Source organism: Quercus robur, chromosome 11 (assembly GCF_932294415.1).
Source record: "Quercus robur chromosome 11, dhQueRobu3.1, whole genome shotgun sequence".
Taxonomy (NCBI): Eukaryota; Viridiplantae; Streptophyta; class Magnoliopsida; order Fagales; family Fagaceae; genus Quercus; species Quercus robur.
In genome coordinates, this window is record NC_065544.1 from 8248829 (window position 1) to 8263081 (window position 14253).

The 14253-nt window shown below is 34.4% G+C and overlaps 1 protein-coding gene across 2 annotated transcripts in view; it reads left to right on the plus strand.

The window, feature by feature from the left end:
* Positions 1 to 1916: 1916 nt before the first annotated feature.
* Positions 1917 to 14253, plus strand: part of LOC126707169 (uncharacterized) — a 28743-nt gene continuing 16406 nt past the window's right edge. Inside the window, exons 1-11 of one of the 2 annotated variants that reach the window (XR_007648849.1) lie at positions 1917 to 2083; positions 2236 to 2490; positions 3568 to 3627; positions 3752 to 3844; positions 4764 to 4992; positions 6295 to 6401; positions 10751 to 10813; positions 11388 to 11488; positions 12876 to 12970; positions 13116 to 13136; positions 14146 to 14241. Coding sequence is in view for 1 of the 2 variants with exons in the window: in XM_050406769.1 (XP_050262726.1) it covers positions 2078 to 2083; positions 2236 to 2490; positions 3568 to 3627; positions 3752 to 3844; positions 4764 to 4992; positions 6295 to 6401; positions 10751 to 10813; positions 11388 to 11488; positions 12876 to 12970; positions 13116 to 13136; positions 14146 to 14241 (1126 nt within the window). In the remaining variant the exon portion in view is untranslated. The remainder of the gene's footprint in view (positions 2084 to 2235; positions 2491 to 3567; positions 3628 to 3751; positions 3845 to 4763; positions 4993 to 6294; positions 6402 to 10750; positions 10814 to 11387; positions 11489 to 12875; positions 12971 to 13115; positions 13137 to 14145; positions 14242 to 14253) is intronic. The other variant, XM_050406769.1, reaches the window with a different exon arrangement.

A 14253-nucleotide genomic window follows, 5' to 3' on the forward strand; every position in this document is an offset into this window, starting at 1 on the left:
CACGAAGGGTTGAAGCAAATTTTGGTCCATCTCCTCTATGACTACTGCATCCACTAACTCTACCACCTCATATATAGTGTTTGGGTGGGAAGTAGAGAAGAGAGTTGTAAGATATCTTTCTGCCACAACCACTATATTCGCCGCTTCAATTCTCCACACGCCCCCCTCATCCATTATTCTGTCAATCTAGTTTTTCCTTCTTCTTTGACTGGCTCTTTTGTGGAAAAATTTAGTATTCTTGTCTCTCGTTGGAAGCCATATAGCTTTTGACCGTTGCCACCAAAACACTTCTTCTTGGTGCATTAAGTCATTGACATCATCCCTCACCTTATGGATCTGTTCCAAGTTTGTTGCATACCCTAGGTTGATAAGCTCCTTCAATTCATTCTGCTTCTCTTCAATCTTGGATTTTGTGTTGTCGAACGTTTTACGACTCCATGCAACCAGATTATGGTGGTAATGTTTTATCTTCTCAAATAGTTTGAACATTGGACTGCCATTTAGCGGGTTTCGGTTTCAAGCTTCTCTTATAACATTTTCACAATCTAGGTGTGCTACCCATCTCTCTTCAAACTTGTGAAGTTGATTTTTTTGAGCTTGATATTGCAGGGTAACCAACTATGTATTCAAGAGTATCGGGTCATGGTCTGAGTACGATACCTGCAAGTGGAAGATTTGTTCCTTCGGAAACATCACCTGCCACGGTGTGGTGGCACAAGCCCTATCTAACCTTTCTTGCACAAAAGTGTCCCCTAGATGGCCGTTTCGCCATGTGAAGGTGTGTCCTTGAAATCCCAAGTCCTCAAGGCCACACTAAAGAAGGGTTTCCTTAAAAGCGAGCATTGGAGCCAATGGCTTAGGTAGACGGCCTTGCTTCTCAGTGGAGTGCAATATCTCATTAAAATCCCTCACGATATCATTGCTCTAGCATGTAGGTGCCTGAGGAAGTTCCAAGACTCATGTTTTCAAGCTAAGCATTACTCCACGTTTTCACTTTTCTTCTCTCTTTTTTTTTTGCATAAAAAAAGACTTGACTTTTTTTTTTTAATACTCGGTTTCCCATGCTCCTTAATCTCATCTCATGTTTGGTTTTTATTTTTATTTTCCCTCAAATCTCTTTGTTTTGATTTTGAAGAAAAAAAAAAAACTAAAAAGTAGATATAAAACTTAAGGATAACATGCTAAAAATAATTTCTAACTCCCATGTAAAACACTGCCTACAAAATAGGACTACTCAACTTCTTCAGTTTATTTCTTCCTCAATTCCTCTCAGTTTTATGTCCTTTTTCTCTACACTATCATCATCATCTTTTCTAAATTCAAAATCCAAAAAAGAAAAAACTTTAGTTACAAAACAAAAGTGCAGTTCTAATTGTTCTAGTTCAACAGGTATGTTAATGTACATTGCTCTTTTCTATTTTGTTTTTTATAAAGAAATCAATAGCTTTCTAATTATTTGGACTTTGAGTCTTCTTCATTTCTTTATTTTCTTATGATTATCTTTTTTATTTATTTTTAATATGCGTTTGTGGGTTAAAGGCTTAAAGCTCTCATTGCTTTTCTTTGATTACAATATGTACTTTTCTTTGATTACTATTACAATAGAACACAGACTGAATTTAGAATACAAACTATACAATCTGGAAAAGTATCAAATTGTATAAAAGAAATGCAAAAAAATAAACCTTTACCCAAAAATATAGTAATTCCAATTTTTAATCATCGTAAAATATTAAATCTTTACTCAAAAAATATAGAAGAGAGTGCGTGTTCAGAACCCAGTAAATAATAAAAACCATAAACCTCTCTTTTTAGCGCTAATAAAATCTAACAAAAATGGAATGCTTAAAATAAATAGTAACTCAAATTTGAGGTAGCAAAAAGAATATTTATTAGAAAAAAAAGAAAAAGAAAATATTAAAAAAAGGGTCGTTAAGAGGAGATAGTCATGGTTCTTTGTTCAACATAGAGACGAACATAGAATAATAATATGACGATGATATGGTCATAGTAACCGAATAGAAGAAGAGTCGTCTCTCTCTTTCTTCCAATTACAGCTCACAAGCTTCCGCACACAATGGCTGTAATTACAATCCCCTCAGATCCACCTCCACTGCTTGATTTCTACATGTGTCTTTTATTTATTTATAAATAAATTAAAAAAAAAAACAAACCAATTTTCGAATCCAAACTCACATACGAGTTGTTGTTGTTGTTGTTGTTGTGGTGCTACAGGACTCGTCGGGTACGACTCTGATGGATCTGATAACGGCGGACCCGACTCCGGCTCCGGCTCCGGCGTCGACGACTTCAGCACCGTCTTCGACGGCGGCGACTCAGGCTCCGACGGCGCTGGGAAAGCCGTCCGGGGAGAAGAGGTCGAAGCGATCGGCGCTGATGCAGATCCATAGCGACACCGTTTCGGCCGCTAAGGCTGCTCTCCATCCAGTCCGTACCAATATCATGCCTCAGAAGCATCAGAAAAAGAAGGTAACTCTTTCACGGTTTCTGTTTGGTGGTTGAGAAAGTGTGAGAGAATTGGAAATGATGTTTAGTTTATATGCCCGATTCTGTCTATTTCTCTTTCTGTTTGATTACGGAGGAAATGTTTGCGAATCTTAAGACAATTTGGATTTCTCTTTGAAATTGCTCTCTCTATCTCTTCAGAATCTCACTGTGTTTAGTAGTTGAGAAACCGTGAGAAAATTGGAAATGATATTTAGTTATTGTCCAATTCTATCGCTCTTTTCTGTTTGATTGCTGAGAAAATGTTTGCGAATCATAAGACAATTTGGATTTCTCTTTGAAATTGTGAAAAATCGAAATGTGAATTAAAAATGTGGAGCTGCTCTCTCTCTCTCTAGAATCTCATTCTTTGTTTGGTAGCTCAGAAACTGTGAGAAAATTTGAGATGATATTTAGTTTTTGTCCAGTTCTATCTCTCGCTCTGTGTTTGATTACTGAGAAAATGTTGCAAAACGTAAGACAATTCAGATTTTATCTTTAAAAGTGTAGAGTTTTTCTGTTTCTCTCTGTTCCTAAAGTTTATTTATTTTTTTTAAAAAGATCTATTCAGCTTTTTTAGGCTCTGTTTGATTACTGAGAAAATGTTGTGAAATATAACACAATTAAGATTTCTCTCCGAAATTGTAACTTTTTGGAGAAGAAAAAAAAAAGAAACTATGAGAAAATTGAAATACGTTTTAAGAATGTGGAGTTGCTCTTTCCCTCTCTGTTCCTAAATTTAATTTAATTTTTAAATAAAGATCTACTCGTGTTTTGGGCTCTGTTTGGTGGGTCTTTTGTGGAAACACTTGAGTAGATCCATTCATAATAGAGTAACTAAATTTTATGCTGGCCATCAGCCTACTGCAACAACCCTTCTCCTTTTTTGGGGCTTGGGACTGTTTATTGACAAAATAAATGACAATAAGCATAGACATAGGCAGAGTTGAGTGTGTGTGTAATTAGAGACAAGAAAAATCTCTTGTTGGTAAATTAGTTTTTTGGTTGGATTGTATGGTTTGCTGTATTGGTGCTTAAATGCAACTTGCTTCGTGTTTACAGCCTGTTTCATATTCGCAACTTGCTAGGAGTATTCATGAACTGGCTGCTACGTCTGATCAAGTAAGCATCAGCCTCACCCTCCTTGTGATTCGCTAAGCTGTTTTTTGTTTATTATATTGATTGGAAAATTCCATTCCTTATTTGTTTATTGTTTTCTTTCTTAATTGTCATTGCTTGTGTATAGAAAAGTTCTCAGAAGCAGTTGCTGCATCATGTGTTTCCCAAACTTGCTGTGTACAATTCTGTTGACCCTTCGTTGGCGCCATCTCTACTCATGGTATGATGCCTCTTATTATTGTTCTCTCATTTTAGATGTCATTCCCTGTTTAGCAAGAATTAGGGTTTATTTATTTATTTATTTTTATTTTTATAATTATTATTTAAAAGTAGAACTGTTTCTGTAATGGCCTGTTCTGTTTGATGTTGCATGATTCAAAGATATGATCTACAATGAAATACTTATCAAAAAAAAAAAAGATATGATCTACAATGAAATACTGTTTTATGTGCTTTGGAAAGTTTGAACTTTCTGGGTATGAGATAGTTGAGGACTTTGACGTGCTCATGGTGCAGTGTTGGTATCTTTATGGCATTTATAGAATAGAGTATAGTAAAACCTTTTGTTTGAAAATTCATTAATATTTTTTCAGAACATTTGGTTTGGTGATTTTTTAATGTGATAGCTTTGGACGCTAATGACTATATGGAAATGAGAGGAAGTCATCTTTTTTTTTTTTTTCCCCTGCCTTAACATATATGTAGGGGGGGGGGGGAATCTCTTTGTATACTCCATGTGTGCATGGTAGCGCTCTTCTTTACTTCTGATAAATATTTTACTTAACAAAGAATTGGTTGATCAGAATATGAATATTGAGAATTAAAATTTCTAGGAGCAGCAAACAGAATAAACAAAAGAAGGTTTTGTGGTTAACAAGAAAAGGGATATCTTTTCTGCCTGTCATTTTAATTCCTTTATGGTTAGATATCACGTATGAATTATTGGTGCGACTTGATTTGGAAAGTGGAAAAATTGTGTATGCTATGCTGATTGTATTACTTATTATTGAATTTATACTATGACAACTTTAACATTTGGCATTGACATGTTTACCTGTCATGGAGTGAAACAATCTTGGTTACTGTGTTGATGATATATGGTTTCTCTCTTTCAATCTCCCTCTTTTTTCTTTCTGCAGCTCAATCAGCAGTGTGAAGATAGGAGTGTTCTACGGTATGTCTACTATTACTTGGCCAGAATTTTATCAGATACAGGAGCACAAGGTTTAAGCACAGGTGGTGGGATTCCTACTCCAAATTGGGATGCTCTGGCTGACATTGATGCTGTTGGGGGGGTGACTAGAGCTGATGTTGTACCCCGAATAATAGAACAGCTTACAGCAGAAGCCTCGAATGCTGATGTTGAATGTAAAGTCATTTCTTTGTTTAACTTTTCATGTGAAATTTCTTTTGAGCTTCTGCTTGCTTTGACCATTCTATCTTTCTTTTATGATTGTTTGAGTGCATAGTACCAGCATAGTTTTAATTATAGAAAAATTACTGCATAATATTGTTCTTTGAGGCACAATTATTTCCAAATAGGAGATAACAATAAATAATGGTGAATATAACCATAATATATATATATATATATATTTCTAGAGATGTGAACGGTCCTTGCTAGAGATTAAATCTTTTTTTTGCCGTACTCTCCTTGTTTGGAGTGTGGCTCTATCGCATTTTACTTGTTCTCATTCCTGTTTTACTTGATCATTGTAATTTTAGTTCTTGATTTTTGTCCCCACGGTACATATTCCCCTCCCCCATTTATGTTAACAATTGAATTAAAAAAAAAGGGTTGAATACATAGCATGAACACTTGATGAGAAAATTTATATTCTAGTTAGTTAAAGGTTATTAATTTGGTGGTATAATTGTCACTTTGAAGAAAGTAGAACTTTCCCTAACCATGGGAATGTGGATATTGATCTTTTTAAAAGGGAATCCACATTCCTCAAAAGGTGAGGATTAGTAGGAATTTAGATGCCCATAGGCATCTGGATTTCCTTAAGCTATTTGCAACCAACTATGAGAGTGCCCAGGTTCCGAGAATCCTAAAAGATTACCTTGAACCAAATGACTACTTAAATTTATCTCAAGTATGTGATAGACTCATGGTAACATAGGTATAATTTTGTTTTCCATTGCAAGATGGAAACTGGTGCCCAAAGAAAATGGTTTCAGTGTCTCTTTAACTTGTCCTTTCGTACAATTTTTTGATTGGTAAGTTGCACATGCAACCAGAGGCCTTGAACTTACAACTTCACCTTCCACCTTACTTTTATAAGTGGAGGAGGTGCCATTTGATCTAGAGCTTATTGGCCATGGCATTGTTACAAATAAACTGCTTGTCACTTATAAAAATGGAAATATGGCTTCAATTTAAGGTGGTTATAGGAGCCAGCCTAATTCAAACGATATAGAGGCTTGATTGGTTTGAGAAAATGGTAACATAGGTGTAATGTTATTTTTCTTATCAAAAGTTGTAACGTTATTTTAGTTTGCAAAATTGAAACTATCATCCAAGAGGGAAGAAAGTGATTGCATTTTCTTTTTAAAATGTCCTTCCTTACTAATTAAGTGGTTGTTATGTTTGAGATTGGGAATTTGACTCCTATATAAAGTGGTTATATATAATGATTTGACATTTTTCATCCATCATTTTTGAAGTTCATGCACGGAGATTGCAAGCTTTAAAGGCTCTTACATATGCTACTTCAAGCAACTCTGATATTTTGTCCAGATTGTACGAAATTGTATTTGGCATACTTGATCAGGTTTGTCCTATTTTGATTCCTTCCATAAATGTCTACCTAGAGAATGCTACTTTCTTCTTGTTCTTTGCATTTACTAGAGGTTAATTGATGCAGGCAGTGAGAAGCAAATTTTATTTTGTTTTATTTTTCTTTTTAAACGTCAGGGGCAATTTTTTAATTTCTTAAGAAATCCAAGTTCTACTAGGAACAAGTATTAGTCTTCTATCTAAAGGGATGTAATGCTTTCTATTGATATTAAGTTTTTCAGATTTTTAGAGAAGCTATGAAGCTTGTTAGAGGTTTGTGTGATGCAACATGCAACCTTCTCCGAGGTGTGATGCCTAGGAAGTCTAGGTGTAATGCCTGGAAGTTTATCTTTTTATTTTATGTTTTATTTTTTATTTTTTATTTTACCATTTGTAAATTCACCTTTTAAACCCTAAAATATAAAACTTCAAAACCCTAAAGCACACATTCATCTAATAGCCCTAAAAACCCTCAAAAGCCCCATCACCGTTCACACAGTCACTGTTCACAGTACCAGAATAGCAACTCAAATCTTGATTTTTCTCCTTTGTTTCATCCTCAAATCCTACTATTCCTTCCCTCCATTGGAAACCCTATAATCCTTATTATTTTACAACCTTTTTCCCACTAACCCTAACCCTAATTCCTCAAAATTGAAGCTATACCAGCACTGCCCAGATCTGAGCCAGAAATTCTTAATCTGATTTTGCTTAGTTCCCCCTTGTCCTTCATCACTAATGTTTGTATAATCGTAATTTTTATTTTCTTTTAACTTGGTGGTGAAAGAGAATACGCAGGTAATGAGCAAGTTTGGCCTATTGTTCTTCTTGGATAACCAATTATCATCAAAGATTTTGCTCATGCAAAACTTAAGTTTCACAATTAACGAACAACCACTATAAGTCATGAAACTGCTTGTGGAGCCCACAACAAAATCAGATTTACAATCCTAGGATTATTAACAGAAAGAGGGGATACCATGGCTTGAACTGGAGAGAATAGAGAAAAACCAGTTGTAATACCATGTTGGATGACTGATTCTTATGGGGAAAAGGTGGAACATTGTTATCGTGCTCCCATTAGTAGATTTTGATTGGTGGAGAAAATGTTGAAGTTTTATGGTGTGTCCACTAGCTTGAGACAACATAGACACATTGATGAGTGTCAAAAGTAATGGTAACTCATGATTAAAGGACTGAGTAATGTTGTTCCAGAATTTTAGAAGCTTTTGAACTGGGATATGGAGCTTTAGAGCACATAAAACTTTTTTGCTAAAATTTTGGTACTCCTAGAACTCGATATAATATATTTTTGGCAAATATCATTTTAGAGGATCAAGTGGATGTTGGTTTATTTTAAAGGAAAAAAAATAGTTGACTAAAATATGTGGTGAAAACTTCTTAGGTCTGTTGATGTAATTAGATGTCATAAAAAAGTGGAAACACCTTTGAGCAACAGCACTTGCTGAGCTTTTCCATAAATTCTTTGGGCGGTGGGGGTGGTGGGGTTTGTTTAATGTCACAAGTAGGACAATAGTAGGTACCTATCGAAAAAAAGTAGGACAGTGGTAGGCTCTATTCAAGTAGGCTGTTTATGTTGAATCAGGACTTTCTTTCCTCCCCTTCATAAGTAATACTGAGATTTTATTAGAATGAATGAAAACCTTTAGTATAAAAGTTGCATACAAGAAGGTTCACTTAAAAAATGCATGCAAAATTCAGCTGATCTATGAAATCTAAAATAGAAGAAAATTGGATGCAGCCAAAAGCAAGCATCTTTTCATGCAATGCTCTAAAAAATGGGAGATGACAATGGTGGGGTTCATTGGTATCCACTTTTGTGAGACATGATCAAGATTGGGAATATGATTATCAGGCCATCATTTTCTCATTGACAGATCTTAGGAATATGATTATCAGGCCTATATTTTGTCTTTCTCACCCTTTGAAGACCTTGATAGTGTACAAATAAAGTACTTCTACCTGCCTTGGATAGATAAAGTCTCTTCCAATCTTCAGATCCTCCTTTGTGCCTAATGTGGTTGATCTGGTGAGAGTGGAACTGCCGCACTTTTGAGGGGAAGGAACTTTCCACTCTTGAACTGAGAAGAACTCTTTTTCCATGTACTCTGTTTGAGTGGATGTTGAGCTTGAGTGACCTGTCTTCTTCTTCATTTGTAGAGTTTTTAGATTCGTGCACTTTCTGTTAAGTTGTTGTTGGTTTTTTTTTTTTTCATAGTAAACTTCCTGTGTACTTGGGATGTGATTTGAATTTGTTTTTTTTCCCTCTCTTTTTAATAAAGTCACTCATTTTTCTAGTTTGGAGGAATTTCTAGATATATGTAACTTTAGTGGATCGGTTGTTTGCTTTGCAAAAACAATCATTCCCTTCTTTTATTGATTTCCTAGACTCTTGCAATTTTTGTATTTAATTTCTTGACCCCTTGTACACTCCCTGTGTACTAGTGTGTTCCTTTTTGATATCAATAAAACTTATTACTTATCAAAAAAAGAAAAAAAATCAATCTCGGTATAGCTTCAAACCAATGGAACACATATCTCAAATACCAAAGTCGATCCAGGTTAGTTCCACAAATATCATCAGATTTTCCAGAAAGAGAAAATGTAAGATTGTCAACAAATTATCACTTATAAAAAAACCATAAAACTAAAAATTAACCCCTCCAACTTCTTTAACCATCATTTTACTCAATAGCTCAAGCTATTAAGAAACATTGGGGCTACCATTAACCAAAATTTAGAAGCGAATCATAGATACAATATGAAATCCATTACTTCCATTTTTTACTTAAACCAAATATTTTTAGCATGTAAATAAGAAAAGTCTAATTAATGTGATCATAAGCTCTCTCCAAATCCTATTTTCATTATAATCCTGGAACTCCTCGTTTTAGTCTACTATCTAGGCATTCATTGACAATAAGAATGAATCTAAATTTTGTTTGCCTTTAACAAATGCACTTCAGTAGGATATGTTCTACTACCACCCTCAACCTATTAGCTAATATTTTGGCAATCAGTTTAGAAGTCCTTCACATTCACTGGCTTAGGTTTTTTAGGAGTGAGAGCAATAAAAGTAGAATTGAGGCTTTTTTCAAGCGTACCTTGTTCATGAAAAACTTGAAACACTCACACAGTGTCCTCTTTGATTATACTCCAACATGGCTGGAAGAAAGTCTTGTAATAACCATCCAGTCCTGGGGCTTTCTCTCCATTCATGTTACTCCTTATCTTCTGGCACCGTAGTTTACAGAAGAAACTAAATTGCAAATCTCTTGAGTGCCCCAAATTGAATTAGTGTACATGCAAAGAGAATTCTATGTAACAATAATTAGATCAGATCATATTAAAAGTTGATAGGTTGGAAAAGATGAATTGTAAGACCACAACATTAGAATGGGTTTGTTTTGAAACTCAAGGAATGATCCAAAGCATTTCTAAAATCAGGGAGTATCTATTGTTAAGACTCATGAACTTATGAAGAAAACCAACGATGGTGGTGTTATTGTAATATAGAGTTAGCCACGGGAAGAAAGAAAGACAATTAAGCCTTGACAATTGGTAAGATTGGAACCATATTTTGAGTAGCTAAACTGAAGTTGTCATTGGACAAGGTCAATATAGCTGACATCAAGCCACTTGTGTAAAAAATATGGATAAGAATTAAGCTGTTAGATATTCTTCCTGTCCATGTTGAAATGATTTTGGGTTAATCTTTGCAGTAAAGGAGGAGTATGTGGATTTGGATAGCCAAATTTTTCTTTGTTGGGAATGAAAAATGGTTAGGGACTACACCTCATGAAGAGGTCACTAGTTTGAATCTCCCAGGTCTCTTGGGACCAAAACTGATCAAAAAAATTAGAAGTAGATGTAGTGCCCGTTTGGTAATGCGGTTTCAAACTGCACTTTTTCAAAGTACAACTTTTTTTATTCACTTTTTTCTAGTTATATAGTCTTTTCAAACAACTCCATTTTCAAAAAGCTGAAAAATAAGCTGTACCAAACGGTCTCAATTATGAAAACCTCCATTGTGTCTCTAGCTGGGATGTGAAGTGAAACTGATTGACAGTCATAGAACTTATTTATGGTTTGCCTAAATATATTACTCACCAATGATTTGGCATTATATTCTTTGATTTCAAGAACATTACTAGGATAATTATGTATTAACTTATTTATACAATGTAATGTGTGCCTTTTTAGAATGTAGTGCGTGCGCATGACTTCCTCCTTGACATGTTCTTTTGTTCATCACATTATTCTAGTTATATCAAAATCATGTTTTAAACTATCATGTTTTTAACGTTATATTTTGATTTTTAGGTTGCTGATGGCTCGCAAAAACGTAAGAAGGGCATGTTTGGGACTAAAGGTGGTGATAAGGAGGTAATTATAATTCATTGCTAACTTATCTATTTGTTTTATGCTTTATTATGTCATAACCTTGCATGTTTTTTGTAATTTTACTTACCATGCTGATTAATATGATATCTTGGTAGCAAATAAGAATAATTATATCTTGATTTCTGGTTATAGTATCTTGATTTCTGGTATCGGGTTTGACATGCAGTTTTCTGTTCATTTTCATATTCCTGGTGATGTTTATGACTAATGAAAAATGATGACTCCTGTAAAGTTAGTAAGTTAAATCAACATTGCAATCAGCAACCAAAGGAGCCACACTTCTATGTATAGAACCTTACAATGATGCCAGACTTTGATTTGGTTTTTTGTCACCCATTTTTGCTAGTTTTATAGCTGTGTTATTGCTTGTATGTGTCTTAGATTTGATTGTCATATCAAGTGGTTAAGTAAAAAAAATTTCAGAAACGAGTATGCTTTCCATTTCTTCTCTACTTATTTTTATATGAAATTCTTTATCTGTTTTTTCTTTTGAGTTTGGATAACTGGTTGTATAGTTTTATTTATTTATTGATTTAATTTTTATTTTAATTTTTAGTCTGTCATTCGGAGTAATTTGCAATATGCTGCACTGAGTGCTTTGAGAAGACTTCCTCTGGATCCTGGAAATCCGGCATTTCTACATCGTGCTGCACAGGGGTAAGTTCTTCATTCTGTTCTTCATTGTTTGATGGCATACAGTTGTTGCATGGTAACGTCATTTTGAGTAGTTTCGTTGTGCTGATCACATGTAGCATATAGGACAGTAGTATGTTGGAGATTTCATTTAATTCACACTTATCAAGCTGTTTTTAATTTGCTTTTTAAAATGCAAATATAAGTTTTTTTTCATCATTATTTCCTTGATTCAAAGCACATATCTGAGGATGACATTCAAAAACTTGCTTAAGATAGAAATTGGGTAGGATGGTAAACAACTAGTATGGTGGATTGAACCTAACCATGGTTGTAGGCTTGTCCAAGCCATTGACCAACCATTGGACACTGGGAAAATCTTTGTTTTTTGGTCCAAAATAATATGAATGAAACCTAAACTCACGTTCGAGACATGGCATGAGCTAATGGCCTGTTGGGCCTAATGAGGAGTTTGAGGCTATCAATAGCCCAGATTGTCAAAACAATAATAGTCCAAAAAATTTCCAAACCTTCATTAATTTTTACAAGGCCCAGAATCAAACCTGAAATATATTGGGAGAGGAGGAAAGGAAAATGAGGGGATAGCCTTTGTGCTTGAATGATAATAGAGAGAGGATTAGTCTATAGTAGGAATTGAAGATGGTTAGAAGGAAACATGATTAGGCTTGGTGTTTGGGGTGTGATTTCAATGTAGTGAGATTTTCCAATGAGAGAAAAAGCTACCATAACATGTCACTAGCAATGCTAATTTCTCAGATTTTGTAAATTACCTTGAGTTAGTGGATTTTCCTTTAGAAGAGGTGTGGGGGTGTAGCCCTAATGTGGGAACAGAAAATTAATATTTATTTTAATTTAGTTTCATTCATTTTTGAAGTCATTGTTATTCAAATGTCCTCATATTCCTCTCCCTCCATACTTACCACATTCATCAGTCAATTCACTCATGACTGAAGTTTATGGTTGCAGCTCAATTTGTCCTTTTGATCTAAAGCTCTTATTCTATGATTTTTTTCTCATTGCAAGCTAGGGGATTTAATCAACTTTATTACTTATAAAAGCCATATTCTTTTATATTTATGAATTTGAGCTGTGTATATTGGGTGTCATATATCTAATTGTGATTTTATGATCTTGCAGTCTAATTTCTGTTTATGTCAGTTTGCTAATATATTTTGTTTTCGTTTGTTTATACCTTTCATGATTTGTATTTACATGTTTATGCACATTGGTGGCTGTAAGTCACAATGGATCAATAGCTTTCATTTTAGAAACTCTGGTTTTATGATTCAAATTTTTTGTTTTTGTCTCAGTTGGATGATATCTTTTAACCATTCCTCCTTTGTTTTTGTTTTTTGTTGTCAATAATGAGGTGGTTTTATTTTGTCTGCAGAGTTTCATTTGCTGATCCTGTTGCTGTGAGGCATTCATTGGAAATTCTCTCTGAATTAGCTCTTAGAGACCCTTATGCAGTGGCGATGGCCTTAGGTTTCATTGTTTGACTCTTAAACTCTTTCAAAATTTAATGGTGTTTGTTGTTATGAGAACATTTTTGTTTACATGATGTAATATTAGAATTAAAGTTGGTTGTTAGAATGTATTCTGACACTGTACCGGTTTAACCCTTGTGCAGGAAAGCTTGCACAGCCTGGAGGTATTCTTCCCAATCAATCTTTGTTGTCTTTTAGCTTCCTCCACTTCTTACCATTATTACAGATAGCATTTGTTGTTTGAAGTTTCATAATTGCAATATTTCATTTATATATATATATTTATTTATTTATATTTATGTACGTATGTATGTATGTATGAAGTTTCTGGGTTTTGATTCCATATAATCCAAATCAAGAGCAAACATGATTTTCTATGCATATTTCTTCCATTTTTCATCAGATTTTTTGAGTTGCACAGTTGCGTATCAGAAACTCTTTCATGATTGTCTAGCCCTTGGTATCTTTTTTTTTGATAAGTAATAAGAATATATTAGAAAGAAGAAGGGTGTCACCTGAGTATACAGGACATATACATCAAAGACAAAAGGAAATCAAGTGCATAAAGTACATCTAGCCCTTGGTATCTGCATTTTTGTCAGTTCTGTATAGCTGTGTCACATTCATGAAAATATGTTGTCAAGTAACAGAAACGGAACTGGATATCAAATGAAAATGAATTTCTTTGCCAAGACACATGTTAGAGACAATTCACCATTTTTTCTTGATTTTGAGGCAAAATTTTGACTAGTGCCCCATTTTTTGGACCTTGTGGGGAGAAGGGAAATATCAGATAACTCTGTTGAGCTTTTGTTCAAATTAGGTCCAAATCCTTTTTTTCTTTTGGGATCTTTGTACAATTGTTAGGTGCATGTGGCAGCATTTCATTTCAAAACCTTATTGTTCTTTTAAGTTTCTGAGATTAATGCAAGTTGATGTTTTCTTTTCTTCTGCTCTATTTATAAGAGGCAAAGAAAAGTCTTAAGTCTATTCTAAGATGTGTAACATGATGACTTTTGCATTGAACTTATTTCGAGTATTAATTGGATCATGTGAATGAGAAATCTCTGTTTTGCTTCTATTGGTTTAGTTGCTTCTTCTAGGAGAGTAAGGACATTTTTTTGTCCAAGCTTCTCATACAACCTTAGCATGTTTGGTTGTTATATGAAGCAGGTGCTTTGCAGGATGTTCTCCATTTGCATGATGTTCTTGCCAGAGTTTCACTAGCCAGGTTGTGCCATACAATAGCTAGAGCTCGAGCACTAGATGGTTAGTAATTGA